This window comes from Amia ocellicauda, chromosome 12 (assembly GCF_036373705.1).
Source record: "Amia ocellicauda isolate fAmiCal2 chromosome 12, fAmiCal2.hap1, whole genome shotgun sequence".
Lineage (NCBI taxonomy): Eukaryota > Metazoa > Chordata > Actinopteri > Amiiformes > Amiidae > Amia > Amia ocellicauda.
In genome coordinates, this window is record NC_089861.1 from 3,467,859 (window position 1) to 3,486,988 (window position 19,130).

At 42.3% G+C, this 19,130-nt stretch overlaps 1 protein-coding gene across 3 annotated transcripts; it reads right to left on the reverse strand.

The window, feature by feature from the left end:
* Window positions 1–712: 712 nt before the first annotated feature.
* On the reverse strand, window positions 713–18,972 carry LOC136764233 (trichohyalin). 3 transcript variants are annotated; one of them, XM_066718095.1, is made up of 6 exons: window positions 18,879–18,972; window positions 18,393–18,591; window positions 16,140–16,294; window positions 13,350–13,467; window positions 2,301–9,111; window positions 713–1,720 (listed from the first exon to the last, which is right to left on the reverse strand). In XM_066718095.1, exons 3-5 carry the CDS (start codon window positions 16,250–16,252, stop codon window positions 2,374–2,376), a joined length of 6,969 nt encoding a protein of 2,322 aa, XP_066574192.1. In that variant the 5' UTR covers window positions 16,253–16,294; window positions 18,393–18,591; window positions 18,879–18,972; the 3' UTR covers window positions 713–1,720; window positions 2,301–2,373. The 3 variants fall into 3 exon arrangements, with proteins under 3 accessions (XP_066574192.1, XP_066574190.1, XP_066574191.1); XM_066718093.1 differs by having other exon boundaries at window positions 2,301–9,132; XM_066718094.1 differs by having other exon boundaries at window positions 2,301–9,132; window positions 16,140–16,297.
* Between the last annotated feature and the right edge of the window lie 158 nt (window positions 18,973–19,130).

A 19,130-nucleotide genomic window follows, 5' to 3' on the forward strand; every position in this document is an offset into this window, starting at 1 on the left:
ACTAATAGCAAACTACAAAGCTGTACATCATAGCGGTTACATTTCTGATTAGAAGAAAGTGTCATCTTACTGAAAATGAAGCCGCGACTATGTACAGTTCTGTAGTTTCTATTAGCGGGTGGGTCAAAGTTTTGATTTAATCCGGGCCCCAGTATTTTGTCGAGGGTGTCTGTCTTGTCATTTATGATGTTTGGATGTATACAGGTTGGTTTTCAGAACAGTAAGCTACGTTATGTTCCTCAACATTTACAATACAATTCACATTAAAATGTATTATATGCAGGGCTTAATGTCATTATTATATTGCTAATATTAGTAAAAAGTCTCCATATTTTATTGGTAGCATTAGGAACTGTAAACATACAAACCCTGAAAATGTATTGTTACATTAAAGCACATTAAGCAATGTTAAACTTTTTCTGCATTTAGTGTTTAGGCTTGCCCGTAAAAATATATTTTTCCCCAACTGTTTTTCGTTTTCGTTTCAAAGGTGTCTTATGAAGCAGTCGCACATGCTCTGGGTGTGGCAGCTGCATTTAGTCAGAAATCTCAGGGTTCCAGTGGAACAAGATTACATTCTCTATTGTATTGGACTACACATCCACCCCCCAACCCCAACAACTGTTATTGGTTTTCAATTAAAGCGCAACATGATTGTAATTATCCATAAACCCGTTGCGGGAGACAGCTGTTGTCTTCCAAAAGACCTAATTCTAGTGGGATGTATTGCCAGTCAACAATTCTAATGTATTTTTAAAGAAATACAAATCTACCCTGGCTACATCTCAAGCTATATCTTAAAAATGGTGTTTGTGTTAGATAATGAGTATGGAGCTGAGCAGCATGAGACTGATGACCGACCTCACTGTATACAGAAGCGAAATCTCACTGTATGCATCTCAGTATACAGTATATAGTGTATCTCAGTGTACATTATATCTCAGTGCATAGCATATCTCATTATAAATCTCAGTATATCTCAGTATATAGTGTACCTCAGTGTGTCTCAGTATACAATATATTTCATTATACAGTATATCTCAGTACATAGTATATCTCATTATACATCTCAGTATAGCTCAGTATATAGTGTATCTCAGTATGCAGTATCTCAGTATATAGTGTACATCAGTGTATCTCAGTATACAGTATCTCAGTATATAGTATATGCACTACTGGGTGAATTATGTCTCTAACGGCACCTTATAGAAAACATTGCTGGTTGAAATAACTTGTATGTGTTAAAAAAAAGCGTTTCTGATACAATCCAGGGGTATCGTGTTAAAATAGTTGTTTTTAAAAGAGAGCCTGGAAAATGAATTGAGGCAGGTTTACGGTTTGATAGAGAGGGAGAAAAGCGTCACTGGAATTCCTTGCACCTCCCACAATGCACTGCATCGCAAGGACGGAAGAAAAGGGGGAGTTAACGATCTTGTTAAATATGCAGGACTATCCATGCCAAAATTTAAGCTAAATAGACAGAGGAAAAAGAAGAGTGAAGATGCAGAGGAGGGGGTGTTAACGGCTGACTGATACTCCTCTGTGGGCTGGGCATCTGAAGGTTAAATACTCTGTGATTAATATTCCCTGTGTAACTGGACAGGGCCAAAGCTCCACTATATCTCTCCTTTCTGCTTGTGAAGACTGAAGGCTTCCTTGGTGCCCTGGGATCTGCCTGGAAGGGCCCTGGACTGTGGATCAGCCAGAAGCTTCGGAAGGCCTGAGAGAGAACAGTGAAAATCAATGACCAACACTTGAACAGGTTTGGATCAACAGTGATTTGGAAAAGAGTGTGTTCAGCTAATTTGATAGGCCACTGCCGAGACCAACATGCTCCTCTAGTTTTTACAGTTTGAGAAGGAATCACAGAAGAGGGCCCTACGTGGTTTCTTACAACTCATCCTTGATGAGAACTAAAGCCCTCAAACCGTTATATCTTAAAAGTGGGTGACCCATAAATGAGTATGGTTATCTTAGAAAAAAGCTGTTTAAGGCAGCTGGAACAGTAGACTTTTAAGAACAGGCTAATGAAAAAACATATATCAAGATCTCCAAAGTGTGTACATAGTCTGTGATGGCAATGAGAATCCTGGCTACAGCTCTGAAGCTGTGCAATTATTCATTGTTAATAATTATGATTATTATTTAGTGTGGGTCAGGTAGGCCATCAGCACGAGCAGATTACTACTTTGTAATCCAGTCCTGGGTAAACCCTGACAGAATGAATTACTCAATTCATAGATGAGAATCGTAGATGAGATTTTGAAAGTGATCCTGAGGCTTGTTCTGCAATGTCTTACCTTGTTACGTTTACAATCTCTTTTCCCTCTCTCCACTCTCCTATGTTCTCCCTGAGTCTGGTATCAATGGTGTTCATCGCCTCAAGTCCAGCTTGTTCAGCTCTTCTTGGAGAATTCTGCACTTCCTTCCCTCTTCCTCTAGCTGTGCAGTGAGGCGTTGCATCTCAGCCTGATTAGCTGTGCTCTCAGTTTGAAATATCTTATTCTCAGAGAGGAGTTTGTCACACATCGCACCCCTGGCCACAAGAGCCCTCTGCAGGATGCAAATGATGGAGCTCTCTCCATCAATGAGTAAATTCATTTCATTCACTTCCTTTAGCTGTTGTTTCAAGTCACAGAGGGTCTTCTTCCAGTCTTCATGTGTCAGCCTACTGCTCTCATCCTGTAATTGCAGTAGTGATTTGTGGTGTTGAATCTGGGCTTCATGGCTGGATCTCTCTTCATTCAGGGTATACCTGAGCTCATCCATTCTCAAAGCATTAGACTTCTGCTCGGACAGTAACTGTTGCCTTTCGTCCTCAAGCTTGCGAATGCTTGATTTGTCCTTCTCAGAGTCTTCCGTGAGAATCTGGATCTTCTTCTGCCCAGAAATCAGTTCCTCGCACCGCACTTGATCAGAAACCCGAGCCTTCTCAAGCTGGGCAGTGAGGCGTTGAATCTGGGCTTCATGGCTGGATCTCTGTTTTTCAAAGCCGTCTTTCAGCTCATCCATTCTCAAAGCATTAGACTTCTGCTCGGACAGCAACTGTTCCCTTTGGTCCTCAAGCTTGCGAATGCTTGATTTGTCCTTCTCAGAGTCTTCAGTGAGAATCTGGATCTTCTTCTGCCCAGAAATCAGTTCCTCGCACCGCACTTGATCAGAAACCCGAGCCTTCTCAAGCTGGGCAGTGAGGTGTTGAATCTGGGCTTCATGGCTGGATCTCTCTTCATTCAGGGTATACCTGACCTCATCCATTCTCAAAGCATTAGACTTCTGCTGGGACAGCAACTGTTGCCTTTCGTCCTCAAGCTTGCGAATGCTTGATTTGTCCTTCTCAGAGTCTTCAGTGAGAATCTGGATCTTCTTCTGCCCAGAAATCAATTCCTTGCACCGCACTTGATCAGAAACCCGAGCCTTCTCAAGCTGGGCAGTGAGGTGTTGAATCTGGGCTTCATGGCTGGATCTCTGTTTTTCAAAGTCGTCTTTCAGCTCAACCATTCTCAAAGCATTAGACTTCTGCTTGGACAGCAACTGTTGCCTTTTGTCCTCAAGCTTGCGAATGCTTGATTTGTCCTTCTCAGAGTCTTCAGTGAGAATCTGGATCTTCTTCTGCCCAGAAATCAATTCCTCGCACCGCACTTGATCAGAAACCCGAGCCTTCTCAAGCTGGGCTGTGAGGTGTTGAATCTGGGCTTCATGGCTGGATCTCTCTTCATTCAGGGTATACCTGACCTCATCCATTCTCAAAGCATTAGACTTCTGCTCGGACAGCAACTGTTGCCTTTCGTCCTCAAGCTTGCGAATGCTTGATTTGTCCTTCTCAGAGTCTTCAGTGAGAATCTGGATCTTCTTCTGCCCAGAAATCAATTCCTTGCACCGCACTTGATCAGAAACCCGAGCCTTCTCAAGCTGGGCAGTGAGGTGTTGAATCTGGGCTTCATGGCTGGATCTCTGTTTTTCAAAGTCGTCTTTCAGCTCAACCATTTTCAAAGCATTAGACTTCTGCTCGGACAGCAACTGTTGCCTTTTGTCCTCAAGCTTGCGAATGCTTGATTTGTCCTTCTCAGAGTCTTCAGTGAGAATCTGGATCTTCTTCTGCCCAGAAATCAATTCCTTGCACCGCACTTGATCAGAAACCCGAGCCTTCTCAAGCTGGGCAGTGAGGTGTTGAATCTGGGCTTCATGGCTGGATCTCTCTTCATTCAGGGTATACCTGAGCTCATCCATTCTCAAAGCATTAGACTTCTGCTCGGACAGCAACTGTTGCCTTTTGTCCTCAATCATGCGAATGATTGATTTGTCCTTCTCAGAGTCTTCAGTGAGAATCTGGATCTTCTTCTGCCCAGAAATCAATTCCTCGCACCGCACTTGATCAGAAACCCGAGCCTTCTCAAGCTGGGCAGTGAGGCGTTGAATCTGGGCTTGATGGCTGGATCTCTGTTTTTCAAAGCCGTCTTTCAGCTCAACCATTCTCAAAGCATTAGACTTCTGCTCGGACAGCAACTGTTCCCTTTGGTCCTCAAGCTTGCGAATGCTTGATTTGTCCTTCTCAGAGTCTTCAGTGAGAATCTGGATCTTCTTCTGCCCAGAAATCAATTCCTCGCACCGCACTTGATCAGAAACCCAAGCCTTCTCAAGCTGGGCAGTGAGGTGTTGAATCTGGGCTTCATGGCTGGATCTCTGTTTTTCAAAGTCGTCTTTCAGCTCAACCATTCTCAAAGCATTAGACTTCTGCTCGGACAGCAACTGTTGCCTTTCGTCCTCAAGCTTGCGAATGCTTGATTTGTCCTTCTCAGAGTCTTCAGTGAGAATCTGGATCTTCTTCTGCCCAGAAATCAATTCCTCGCACCGCACTTGATCAGAAACCCGAGCCTTCTCAAGCTGGGCAGTGAGGTGTTGAATCTGGGCTTCATGGCTGGATCTCTCTTCATTCAGGGTATACCTGACCTCATCCATTCTCAAAGCATTAGACTTCTGCTCGGACAGCAACTGTTGCCTTTCGTCCTCAATCATGCGAATTATTGATTTGTCCTTCTCAGAGTCTTCAGTGAGAATCTGGATCTTCTTCTGCCCAGAAATCAATTCCTCGCACCGCACTTGATCAGAAACCCGAGCCTTCTCAAGCTGGGCAGTGAGGTGTTGAATCTGGGCTTCATGGCTGGATCTCTGTTTTTCAAAGCCGTCTTTCAGCTCATCCATTCTCAAAGCATTAGACTTCTGCTCAGACAGCAACTGTTGCCTTTCGTCCTCAAGCTTGCGAATGCTTGATTTGTCCTTCTCAGAGTCTTCAGTGAGAATCTGGATCTTCTTCTGCCCAGAAATCAATTCCTCGCACCGCACTTGATCAGAAACCCGAGCCTTCTCAAGCTGGGCAGTGAGGTGTTGAATCTGGGCTTCATGGCTGGATTTCTGTTTTTCAAAGCCGTCTTTCAGCTCATCCATTCTCAAAGCATTAGACTTCTGCTCGGACAGCAACTGTTGCCTTTCGTCCTCAAGCTTGCGAATGCTTGATTTGTCCTTCTCAGAGTCTTCAGTGAGAATCTGGATCTTCTTCTGCCCAGAAATTAATTCCTTGCACCGCACTTGATCAGAAACCCGAGCCTTCTCAAGCTGGGCAGTGAGGTGTTGAATCTGGGCTTCATGGCTGGATCTCTCTTCATTCAGGGTATACCTGAGCTCATCCATTCTCAAAGCATTAGACTTCTGCTCGGACAGCAACTGTTGCCTTTCGTCCTCAAGCTTGCAAATGCTTGATTTGTCCTTCTCAGAGTCTTCAGTGAGAATCTGGATCTTCTTCTGCCCAGAAATCAGTTCCTCGCACCGCACTTGATCAGAAACCCGAGCCTTCTCAAGCTGGGCAGTGAGGTGTTGAATCTGGGCTTGATTGCTGGATCTCTGTTTTTCAAAGCCGTCTTTTAGCTCATCCATTCTCAAAGCATTAGACTTCTGCTCAGACAGCAACTGTTGCCTTTCGTCCTCAAGCTTGCGAATGCTTGATTTGTCCTTCTCAGAGTCTTCAGTGAGAATCTGGATCTTCTTCTGCCCAGAAATCAATTCCTCGCACCGCACTTGATCAGAAACCCGAGCCTTCTCAAGCTGGGCAGTGAGGTGTTGAATCTGGGCTTCATGGCTGGATCTCTCTTCATTCAGGGTATACCTGACCTCATCCATTCTCAAAGCATTAGACTTCTGCTGGGACAGCAACTGTTGCCTTTCGTCCTCAAGCTTGCGAATGCTTGATTTGTCCTTCTCAGAGTCTTCAGTGAGAATCTGGATCTTCTTCTGCCCAGAAATCAATTCCTCGCACCGCACTTGATCAGAAACCCGAGCCTTCTCAAGCTGGGCAGTGAGGTGTTGAATCTGGGCTTCATGGCTGGATTTCTGTTTTTCAAAGCCGTCTTTCAGCTCATCCATTCTCAAAGCATTAGACTTCTGCTCGGACAGTAACTGTTGCCTTTCGTCCTCAAGCTTGCGAATGCTTGATTTGTCCTTCTCAGAGTCTTCAGTGAGAATCTGGATCTTCTTCTGCCCAGAAATTAATTCCTTGCACCGCACTTGATCAGAAACCCGAGCCTTCTCAAGCTGGGCAGTGAGGTGTTGAATCTGGGCTTCATGGCTGGATCTCTCTTCATTCAGGGTATACCTGAGCTCATCCATTCTCAAAGCATTAGACTTCTGCTCGGACAGCAACTGTTGCCTTTCGTCCTCAAGCTTGCAAATGCTTGATTTGTCCTTCTCAGAGTCTTCAGTGAGAATCTGGATCTTCTTCTGCCCAGAAATCAGTTCCTCGCACCGCACTTGATCAGAAACCCGAGCCTTCTCAAGCTGGGCAGTGAGGTGTTGAATCTGGGCTTGATTGCTGGATCTCTGTTTTTCAAAGCCGTCTTTTAGCTCATCCATTCTCAAAGCATTAGACTTCTGCTCAGACAGCAACTGTTGCCTTTCGTCCTCAAGCTTGCGAATGCTTGATTTGTCCTTCTCAGAGTCTTTAGTGAGAATCTGGATCTTCTTCAGCCCAGAAATCAGTTCCTCGCACCGCACTTGATCAGAAACCCGAGCCTTCTCAAGCTGGGCAGTGAGGTGTTGAATCTGGGCTTCATGGCTGGATCTCTGTTTTTCAAAGCCGTCTTTCAGCTCATCCATTCTCAAAGCATTAGACTTCTGCTCGGACAGCAATTGTTGCCTTTCGTCCTCAAGCTTGCGAATGCTTGATTTGTCCTTCTCAGAGTCTTCCGTGAGAATCTGGATCTTCTTCTGCCCAGAAATCAATTCCTTGCACCGCACTTGATCAGAAACCCGAGCCTTCTCAAGCTGGGCAGTGAGGTGTTGAATCTGGGCTTCATGGCTGGATCTCTGTTTTTCAAAGCCGTCTTTCAGCTCATCCATTCTCAAAGCATTAGACTTCTGCTCGGACAGCAACTGTTGCCTTTCGTCCTCAATCATGCGAATGATTGATTTGTCCTTCTCAGAGTCTTCAGTGAGAATCTGGATCTTCTTCTGCCCAGAAATCAATTCCTCGCACCGCACTTGATCAGAAACCCGAGCCTTCTCAAGCTGGGCAGTGAGGTGTTGAATCTGGGCTTCATGGCTGGATCTCTGTTTTTCAAAGCCGTCTTTCAGCTCATCCATTCTCAAAGCATTAGACTTCTGCTCGGACAGCAATTGTTGCCTTTCGTCCTCAAGCTTGCGAATGCTTGATTTGTCCTTCTCAGAGTCTTCCGTGAGAATCTGGATCTTCTTCTGCCCAGAAATCAATTCCTTGCACCGCACTTGATCAGAAACCCGAGCCTTCTCAAGCTGGGCAGTGAGGTGTTGAATCTGGGCTTCATGGCTGGATCTCTGTTTTTCAAAGCCGTCTTTTAGCTCATCCATTCTCAAAGCATTAGACTTCTGCTCAGACAGCAATTGTTGCCTTTCGTCCTCAAGCTTGCGAATGATTGATTTGTCCTTCTCAGAGTCTTCAGTGAGAATCTGGATCTTCTTCTGCCCAGAAATCAGTTCCTCGCACCGCACTTGATCAGAAACCCGAGCCTTCTCAAGCTGGGCAGTGAGGTGTTGAATCTGGGCTTGATTGCTGGATCTCTGTTTTTCAAAGCCGTCTTTTAGCTCATCCATTCTCAAAGCATTAGACTTCTGCTCAGACAGCAACTGTTGCCTTTCGTCCTCAAGCTTGCGAATGCTTGATTTGTCCTTCTCAGAGTCTTTAGTGAGAATCTGGATCTTCTTCTGCCCAGAAATCAGTTCCTCGCACCGCACTTGATCAGAAACCCGAGCCTTCTCAAGCAGGGCAGTGAGGTGTTGAATCTGGGCTTGATGGCTGGATCTCTGTTTTTCAAAGCCGTCTTTCAGCTCATCCATTCTCAAAGCATTAGACTTCTGCTCAGACAGCAACTGTTGCCTTTCGTCCTCAAGCTTGCGAATGCTTGATTTGTCCTTCTCAGAGTCTTCAGTGAGAATCTGGATCTTCTTCTGCCCAGAAATCAGTTCCTCGCACCGCACTTGATCAGAAACCCGAGCCTTCTCAAGCTGGGCAGTGAGGTGTTGAATCTGGGCTTCATGGCTGGATCTCTGTTTTTCAAAGTCGTCTTTCAGCTCATCCATTCTCAAAGCATTAGACTTCTGCTCAGACAGCAATTGTTGCCTTTCATCCTCAAGCTTGCGAATGATTGATTTGTCCTTCTCAGAGTCTTCAGTGAGAATCTGGATCTTCTTCTGCCCAGAAATCAGTTCCTCGCACCGCACTTGATCAGAAACCCGAGCCTTCTCAAGCTGGGCAGTGAGGTGTTGAATCTGGGCTTCATGGCTGGATCTCTGTTTTTCAAAGCCGTCTTTCAGCTCATCCATTCTCAAAGCATTAGACTTCTGCTCGGACAGCAACTGTTGCCTTTCGTCCTGAAGCTTGCGAATGCTTGATTTGTCCTTCTCGGAGTCTTCAGTGAGAATTTGGATCTTCTTCTGCCCTGCCTCCAGAGTGAGGCTGAGCTGATTCACCTTCCCAAGGTTTGTCCTATGCATAAGGAGTAGCTCTTGCACATATTCTTGAAGTGAGGCATTGGATTTCTTCTGCTCCTCTTGATCTGCTCGGAGTCGCTCAATCTCATCGTGATGTTTCTTTTTTTTAGAAAGGAGTGCCTGTGGAGGCGAGGGGTGTGTAAAATGATGTATGCCTAAATCTATGCTTTAACACTGCTAGATCAATGGGATTTGGCAATTTTATCTTAGTCTAGATCAGGGGTTTTCAAACTGGTCCTGGAGTACCCCCTGCCCTGCTGGTTTTTGTTCCAACCTAGGTCTAAATTACCTAATTGAATGCTATATTACTTTGTTAGGTCAATTAAGAATTCAATTAAGTACTTACGACCTAGGGTGGAACAAAAACCAGCAGGGCAGGGGGTACTCCAGGACCGGTTTGAAAACCCCTGGTCTAGATATACACTTTGACGGTTTAAAGAAGTATATTCATTATCAGTCAGGACCTTTGTTGACTGACAGACTAGTGTAATGTGGGAACAACAGACAGACCTAGTTTGCAAGCAATTGTGTACAGTACATTTACAATACAATACATTATACTTCACGACATGTTTGTCCATAAAGTTCTAACGCAGTGCTGCCCAAACATGATACTGGAGAGAGTGTATCCAGTAACTTTTGTCAATCACCCTTAACTGCTAATTTCAACAGACTGTTACCACATGGAAGTGTTTGATCAATTAAGCAATTATCTTATTAAATTAGGGTAATTCTGGTAATTGAAGGTATTTGTCTTTCTTCACTTCCTGCAGCTCATGGTCTTTCTCCCGAGCTTGAAGTCTCTGAACAGTTATACAGTATATATTAGGGGTGTAACGATTTGATTCTAGTTTGAAAATCGAAAATTATTAGGTTCGATTTCGAACTGCGAAATGTAAAAGGAGTTAGCGACTCTGTGTTTAAGTGACTGCGCGTCATTGATTGTGGCCAGCTGTTACCACCTCCACCATATCCATGCAACTGATCGTATACGGTTAATGTAAAGGAGTTGGTATTAAACTAATTGAACTCACAAAACTGTTAAAAGCAAATATACCACTCAATACCTGCATGTCTATTATTTATTTAACTTCGGAAGAGTCGTTACTTTTAATAAGCTAGTTTTTGTATGCAGTCATTGATTAAATAGATCCGTGCTAACTTGCTACTACCCCCGCACCCTCCATGTCTTTGCCATATTCGCTTCTCTAGAAAATACAATGGCTGCTTCAGGACCAGGAGGTGAAACTATTGAGCTTGAAATGCTCCCTGATCCTTTGAAATCTGCAGTATGGCAACATTTTGCATTCCCAAAGAGTTATGAGAACAATGTTCCTGTCGTTGAACTACAGTTTGCAGTGTTTGCTACACGCGGGTGTCATACTCCGCCTCTGGTAAACGCATCAAATGTGGCAGGTCATATGCGGAGGCATCACAAAGAAATTCATATAAGTGGAAAGAAAACATTCACTCAACCTACTATCCCAGCTACATTTAGAGCCAAACTACCAATAAAGTCTACTTGTGCCAAAGAAATAACAAATGCAATAGCGAAGTTTATGGCAATGGATCTGCAGCCTTTTTCGGTGGTGGAAAACACTGGGTGTAGTGCATTTCCAAATATATGCCAAGGTGTAAATAGTTATATGAAAATAGGCAACAAGTGCTGGACATAGTTGCCACCAATTTAAACAAATTTACATTGCTATTGTAAGTGTTCTATTTTTGAGAGTTGTTCATGCTTGAGTGTTAATTTAAATGTTCTATTTTATTTTTTAATTTTTACATTGTATTTACAGAAGTTGTTTTAATAAAAAGCAAGTATTTTCATTCATAAAACAGGGCCAATAGTCTTAACAGCAGTGTAATCAGCACTGAAAAAAAGTAGATACTTGAAAATCGAGTCGAATCGTGACCTAAACATCTAATTGATGTGGAGAATCGTTATACCCCTAGTGTGTGTATATATATATATATATATATATATATATATATATATATATATATACAGATACAGGACAAATCTATTCTTGGGGAATGTAACCTTAATAGACACTGGCAAAAAAGTTAACCAAAGTTGCCTTCCTATGGAGCATAATGTAATCAATTTACACAACTTAAAGGAAAGATTCCTTATAATACAAATATATAGATTTACACATACATATATAACCTCAAAACACTTGAACGAGAATCAGGTATATTTTTTCTATCGTGTAAGTCACCTCCAAATGCTGCTCAAAGAAGCCCAACCACAAAAAGGGGGATATCTAGCAGATGTCACAAGTGACTGATAACAGGCCTATAGTCTGGATTTACATGTACATATGTAACCTGAAAACACTTGCCGCCAAGATTAAAGTATATTATATGCAGAGAATTTATGCAGTATGTCTTGTCAGTCACCCTAAATCACTCATTTCAACATACTGGGACCACATGGAAGTGATTGGTCAATTAAGCAATTAACTTGTCCAATTAAGGGAATTCTGGTTATTGAGGGCTTAAAAGGGCAGGTCATTTTATTCATGCCAAATCTCTACATGACTTTATTTCACAAATCACCTGCTTAATTGATTACATTGAAATGGTTTCAAGTGTTAAGACATTGACAATTAAAGGTTACCTATAAAACCTGTTGGAGAGGGGCCCTTGAGGATTCTGTTTGGGCAACACTGTTCTAATGCATGTATAATTTAATAGCTTGTTATTTTTTTTTGGGGGGGAACCTTGTCAGTTCTTCAGGTTAGTGTTTGTTTTGTGTTACAGTTCCAAACAGTGGCTTCTAGTGACCAAAATCATGATGTAATTGTGGTGTTCCAACTGTCTTCCAGATCCTTTTTGATAAAAGATGATGTAGCTCAGGGGTGTCAAACTCTACAAAGGTGGTGTATCATTGAGTAGTTAGACCCGCAACAGCTTGTGAATGAGGAAATTCTGTGTGAAAACTACAATCCCCATCAGCCATTGTGAGTGTCATTGGCGCGAGGTAGGGTGAGCTACTGTCTGAACTCCTGTTCTTTCAGTAATCTGCAATGAACTCAACTCAAAATGTCCAAGAAAAAAAAAATCGACAAGGAAAGAAGAGTGTTTCAGGAAAGGTTGGAGTGGGAATATCTGTTTGTGGAGCAGTTTAAAACCTGCATGCCTCGTTTGTAAGGAGAGTTTGGCCGTGATGAAATAATTCAATAAATGGCGGCACTACGAGACTAAACAGAGAACTCTTAAGCAGTTGCATTTGAGATCTGAATGTATTCAATTGTTAATAATTGCATGTGTTTTTATTCTAGCGAGCATCAATCACTGTTTTCACTATTGGGTTGTTTCTATTATTGGTTTTGTTTTTTTAGTTATTTGCACTATTTCGTTCACTGTTCTTCTGTATTTGGTTTCACATATGGTTATATTTTACGATCTTGTATTGTGATTAGATTGTTCTGTTTAAACTCCTATTTTCGATTTATTCTTTTGGTTTGATTAAGATTGCTGCTCGCTGCGCAATTACCAAAGGAGAACTTGCATAATCTTAACAAGACCTTTGGAGATTGATGCAGTGTGAAAGTTGTTTTTAATTGATACAGTCCTGCATCAATGACACACTGAAGGCGAAGTTCAGTTCTGTTGACGCTGCAGTTTTAGCCCTTATTACAGTGCCGGTACCACAGACCCACCTGCGCGCTGCACAAGTCCTCAGTGTTTAAAGCGCAGACCTGTGCGGACAGCTGTCACTGATGAAGCTCAACACATCCCCAAGACATCACAACGACATCTACACTCCGTACCGAAGATCGCTTCAGCACAAGACATTACACCGGACATTGACAAAATAGTCTCACGAAAAAGGTGTCAGGTCTCTTGAACAAATGAACCCCCTCAGAGCAGGAATTAGGTCAGATCTGTGTTTTGAATAATCGTAAATGTAAACAAAAAAAAAGTATAATTCTAACTATTTAAATTTAGAGTTTTTCCAATTTCTTTCAATAAACAGTGAATTATAAATAGGGACGAGCAAATATTTATGCGGCCCTCGAATGAAACTTGAAATGATCATATGGCCCTTGGTGTAAAACTGAGTTTGACACCCCTGATGTAGCTGCTAACCGGTACCTCTTTAGTCTTTACATGTAGATTTGTGAATTTTATGGTCATGCATATGTGTGCTTATACAAACGTTTACAAGCCTGTGTTAGTTTGATGTTGTGCCAAGTGGGCTGCAGTGAAATTGGGGGGAATTCAGATCCTGCTAAGGGCCCCTAAAAGGCTAGAAATGGCCCTACTCTTCCTACATCAGATCCATAATCATTTTGTGCTCCCCAAAGCACTAACAGCCTGGGTACCTCTGTTTCCTGTCTGCTCACATCCAAACTCTCAGTCAGGCTGCTTGCTTCTTGTTCAAGAACATCCATGTCTTTCTTCACTTTCTGCAGTTCATGGTCTTTCTCACAAACTTGAAGTCTGTGAAGAGTTATACAGTAGATTTACTTTTTTCACCATATCTGCTACACATTACAGATACAGGACAAATCTATTCTTGGGGAATGTAACCTTAATAGTCACAGGCAAAAAAGTTAACAATTTTATCTTTTTCAGTTGCCTTCCTATGGAGCATAATGTAATCAATTTACACTGAAAGGAAAGAATCCTTATATGGACTACAGTCTGGATTTACACGTACATATGTAACCTGAAAACACCTGCAGCCAAGATTAAAGCATATTTTATCCAAAGAATTTATCCAGTATGTTTTGTCACTCGCCTTATATCGCTAATTTCAACATACTGAGACCACATGGAAATTATTGACCAATTAAGCAATTAACTTGTTCAATTAAGGACATTCTGGTAATTGAGGGCTTAAAAGGGTAGGTAATTTTCTTCATGCCAAATCTCTACATGACTTTATTTCAAAACCTGTTGGAGAGGTTTACACATACATATACACTCACCTAAAGGATTATTAGGAACACCTGTTCAATTTCTCATTAATTCAATTATCTAACCAACCAATCACATGGCAGTTGCTTCAATGCATTTAGGGGTGTGGTCCTGGTCAAGACAATCTCCTGAACTCCAAACTGAATGTCTGAATGGGAAAGAAAGGTGATTTAAGCAATTTTGAGCGTGGCATGGTTGTTGGTGCCAGACGGGCCGGTCTGAGTATTTCACAATCTGCTCAGTTACTGGGATTTTCACGCACAACCATTTCTAGGGTTTACAAAGAATGGTGTGAAAAGGGAAAAACATCCAGTATGCGGCAGTCCTGTGGGCGAAAATGCCTTGTTGATGCTAGAGGTCAGAGGAGAATGGGCCGACTGATTCAAGCTGATAGAAGAGCAACTTTGACTGAAATAACCACTCGTTACAACCGAGGTATGCAGCAAAGCATTTGTGAAGCCACAACACGTACAACCTTGAGGCGGATGGGCTACAACAGCAGAAGACCCCACCGGGTACCACTCATCTCCACTACAAATAGGAAAAAGAGGCTACAATTTGCACAAGCTCACCAAAATTGGACAGTTGAAGACTGGAAAAATGTTGCCTGGTCTGATGAGTCTCGATTTCTGTTGAGACATTCAGATGGTAGAGTCAGAATTTGGCGTAAACAGAATGAGAACATGGATCCATCATGCCTTGTTACCACTGTGCAGGCTGGTGGTGGTGGTGTAATGGTGTGGGGGATGTTTTCTTGGCACACTTTAGGCCCCTTAGTGCCAATTGGGCATCGTTTAAATGCCACGGCCTACCTGAGCATTGTTTCTGACCATGTCCATCCCTTTATGACCACCATGTACCCATCCTCTGATGGCTACTTCCAGCAGGATAATGCACCATGTCACAAAGGTCGAATCATTTCAAATTGGTTTCTTGAACATGACAATGAGTTCACTGTACTAAACTGGCCCCCACAGTCACCAGATCTCAACCCAATAGAGCATCTTTGGGATGTGGTGGAACGGGAGCTTCGTGCCCTGGATGTGCATCCCACAAATCTCCATCAACTGCAAGATGCTATCCTATCAATATGGGCCAACATTTCTAAAGAATGCTTTCAGCACCTTGTTGAATCAATGCCATGTAGAATTAAGGCAGTTCTGAAGGCGAAAGGGGGTCAAACACAGTATTAGTATGGTGTTCCTAATAATCCTTTAGGTGAGTGTATAACCTCAAAACACTTAAATGAGAATAAAGTATATTTTTTTCTATTGTAAGTCACCTCCAAATGCTGCTCAAAGAAGCCCAACCACAAAAAAGGGGGATATCTAGCAGCAGTGACAAGTGACTGATAACAGGTTTCATATCCGTAAATAAGTGCAAATGTCAAAGAAAAGCAAAATAAGCACAAAACAGCAGGAAAAAAGCAAAAAGCAAAAAACAGCAGGACAGTGAAAATGGTCATCTAAGCCAGAGGTTCCCAAACTGTGGGCTAAGAGTTGAACGGGTAAAAAGTCACAAGAAATCCATGAGGGCAGAGCTGCAGTTTTGGAGATGCTCTGACCCAGTTGTCTAGCCATCACAATTTGGCCCTTGTCAAAGTCGCTCAGATCCTTACGCTGCCCATTTTTCCTGCTTCCAACACATCAACTTTGAGGACAAAATGTTCACTTGCTGCCTAATATATCCCACCCACTGACAGGTGCCATGATAACGAGATTATCAGTGTTATTCACTTCACCTGTCAGTGCTCATAATGTTATGGCTGATCAGTGTATATATTTATTAAATAACTAGTAAAATTGTATGAAATGGAAAGATAGCATTACTGTATCTTCTGTAACTATGTTGATTCAGGCTCATCCGTACTAGATGGAGTAAGAATAGGTCAATGCAGAGAGATTCCAATGTGAATGGCCAAATAAAATTGTGAAAAGTGAAATGCAAACAAGTTTTAATGTATGTTCAGCCTTGGTAAACGTTAGGGCTTTAAAAAAAAATCCGGTAATATAAATATGAGCGTGTGGGACATGGGCGGGGACGCGAGCTGTTACCCAAATGTTTTTGGGGGGCGCCACCCAGAAAGTTTGGGAACCACTGATCTAATCTGTGGAGTCATTGCTCATCAGTTACAATTGGCTAATACTTTATCACAGTGCAACATTACTATTAAATATGTCTTTCACCCTAACCTCATTTGTTCCAGTTTCTGTTCCATGTGGGCCTTCTCCCAGGCTGTCACTGCAGTCCCCTGGGGCCCACAGGCCTCGAACACAAGGTCCACAAGCCGCTTCTCCGGTGGCATTGCCCATCTTATTGTTATATTGCGTTTGCCAGACAGAGGTTCCTGCTAAAACAAAGCAAAGGCAAAATTAGGAAAAATACTTACAGGCATTTAAGTGGGCTTCTGGACATTAAAACACTCACCAATCCAATTCTTTAATGGGTTAGAAAGATTTGAAAGACGGTGGATAGCTCCAGAACAATATATCTTAAGATACTATATCCCCTACGCTCCGATAATACAAGCTTCATATTATTACTCTGGGAATACCAAGACTAAGTTGTACACAAGAAAATGTTTTACTACAGCCAGCAAACTTATTAAATTTTCTGCATATATTAGGCATTCTTTTATATACAGAGGTATATTAAAATAAAGTTAAAACCTGGTTTGTCTAAGTTGGAAATGTCCAAGTGTAACAATATGTGCTCTGGGGTGCCAGGTAGGTGTAGACAATCCTACCATTAAAAACGCTGAACGCTGACCAGTAACCTGCCTACTTGAATATAAATATTCTGTTAATAGGACTCCAAGACAAGTCTGCAATTGCCCATATAAGCAATATTATTAATGCAACTAAGGCCTGATTGTCCCACACTTAAAGCAGAGATATGCACACTAATTGTAAATCATTTCCATTGCGGTCAGCAACACAGCAACACATTCAAACAGTAATCAGATAGCTATAGTTCTTTAGTGTATCCATTCAGCAAAAATAAAACTGCATAGGAAAAGAACCACATAACACGCAGACAAAACCGTACATTCCCTCGTATCTGTCTATAGTTTGTGACATTACAGTTTCCTTATTTTATCTATGGTCACACCAGCAGATTCATACTCATAAATAACTCAGACGGGAGCTAATATTCAGTGCAAGCTAAACCACCAAATAGTACTCAAGTATGGTTTAATATTAGTAATTACTGTAACCATGATCACAAAACATTGTGGTAATGAAACAAACAAAAAAGGCATACAAACACCTAGCAGGTACTAGCAGAGATAGGATATGAATTACCATTGTTCTTAGAAGGCTATACACGTCTTTTGTGTTTTTGCCGCTGGAGTCATTCACATGATCGAGGAACTGCTTTTGAGTGATCAGTTCATGTAAATCAAGTTTAGCGTGAACAAAGCATTCGGTCAAGTCTTTGAGTAAGGCTACAAGCACAGAGAAATTTAAACAAGTCCAATCTAACCCCTGCTCTTGGAGTTCAGGTTTGAACTGGTCTAAGAGATGAGGACAATGGAAGGAGGGTCTGTGGAAGGTGGTGATTAGGTCATGGCACGTCTCTGTCCTATATGGCAATGAGCTGGTTCCTAATAATTAGGGTACCACCCAAAATGAGGAGAGATGCTGATTGGGTCAGGGCCAGTAGTATACAGAGTGATCGACTTCATGCACAATTAGGTATTCATGATGAAGACCTTCCTATCCTCTCTGCTCCACTGTAGAGGGGCTGTGTCTTGTTATCCCCCAGTAGGTTCAGGTAAACAAGCTTATTTGTACTACTGTAAATGCTGGTATTTCCTTAACTGTCTAATGCAATTGTTACAATTAATTATATATTTGTATCCTAGAATCAGTAATGTTAAAGTTACGTTGATCTGTGATTATTTTAAAATGTAACTAACAAAAAGATTATCAATATTTCCCTATACCATATACATATGTAATATTGGTGTGTATCTGTTATTAGTTTTTTCTGGAGTCATTCCCAGTTTTCCCCCGTATACGTATAAGCGATATGTAGTCCCTCCCACACCACTCATCAGAATAGTCTTTCTCTGCTTCTTCAATGTCATGGCAGCACTGTGGAGTAGTGGTTGGGGCTCTGGACTCATAACTGGAAGGTTGTGTACTCAAATCTGAGGTGGGGCAGTGCTGTTGTACCCTTGAGCAAGATACTTCACTTAGATTGCTCCCGTAAAATGCCCAGCTGTATAAATGGCCACAAATGTAAGTCGCTCTGGATAAGGGCGTCTGCTAAATGACGGTAATGTAATGAGTGAGGAAAAAAGAATCCAGCATCTCACAATATTTTGGCAATTAAATGGAGTTGCCGTGCCTACTGGGGAGGCCTGAGTAATTCTCCTTCTCTGTTATTAGCCTTACTGAACCCCTAACTAGCCATGTTGCTTTTGTTTATTTACTCACATGACATGTCTTCCTCAGACCCAGTCCTGATGTAATACACGCTGCTCCTTGTCTCCACCTCTTTGTATGCCCTGGGACCGTGCGCTCTGGGACCCTGCACCCAGGGGCTGTTCTCCCAGGGGCTCTGCCTTCAAGTAGAGATTGAATAATCCATTCTTTCGTTGTTGGCAATATTCCTGCATTGGAGGTCACTGGAAGGCTAAATTGTCACATACAAAAAAGATATCAGTCACATGAACATTATCCTCCCACACCATTCATTTGAAGACAGACTAGTACATTTTGGTATGATTTTATTTATCTACATTTAGGACTGTGACAGGACCAAATGTCAATATACACATGTCTTATAGAAATAGAACAATGTTTCTCAGTTGTCTCATACTGGTACCATACATGTTCTATGGGTATTATTGTTTTATTTAAATAAATTGAATAAATAATACATTAAAAGCCATACAGTTATTGGAGAATAAAGAGCCTTACCATCTCTTTGGGTGTCCAGGCAGAGAGTGTTAATTCAACAATTACCTGGGCTATAACGACTCTCCCGTTGTGACGTCATCACACCTGGTTACCAAGGCCCATCCCTCGCCGGCGCATGCGCTGTATTAATACTTGCGGCAATCCCACCCGTCAGCACTTCGAGTGGCTTTCCGTACCTCGGCTCGGTTCCGGCTTGGTTCAGGGTCGGGTTTGATGTTATGTAAGCTTATTGTCCTCTGTTTTAATTCGTTG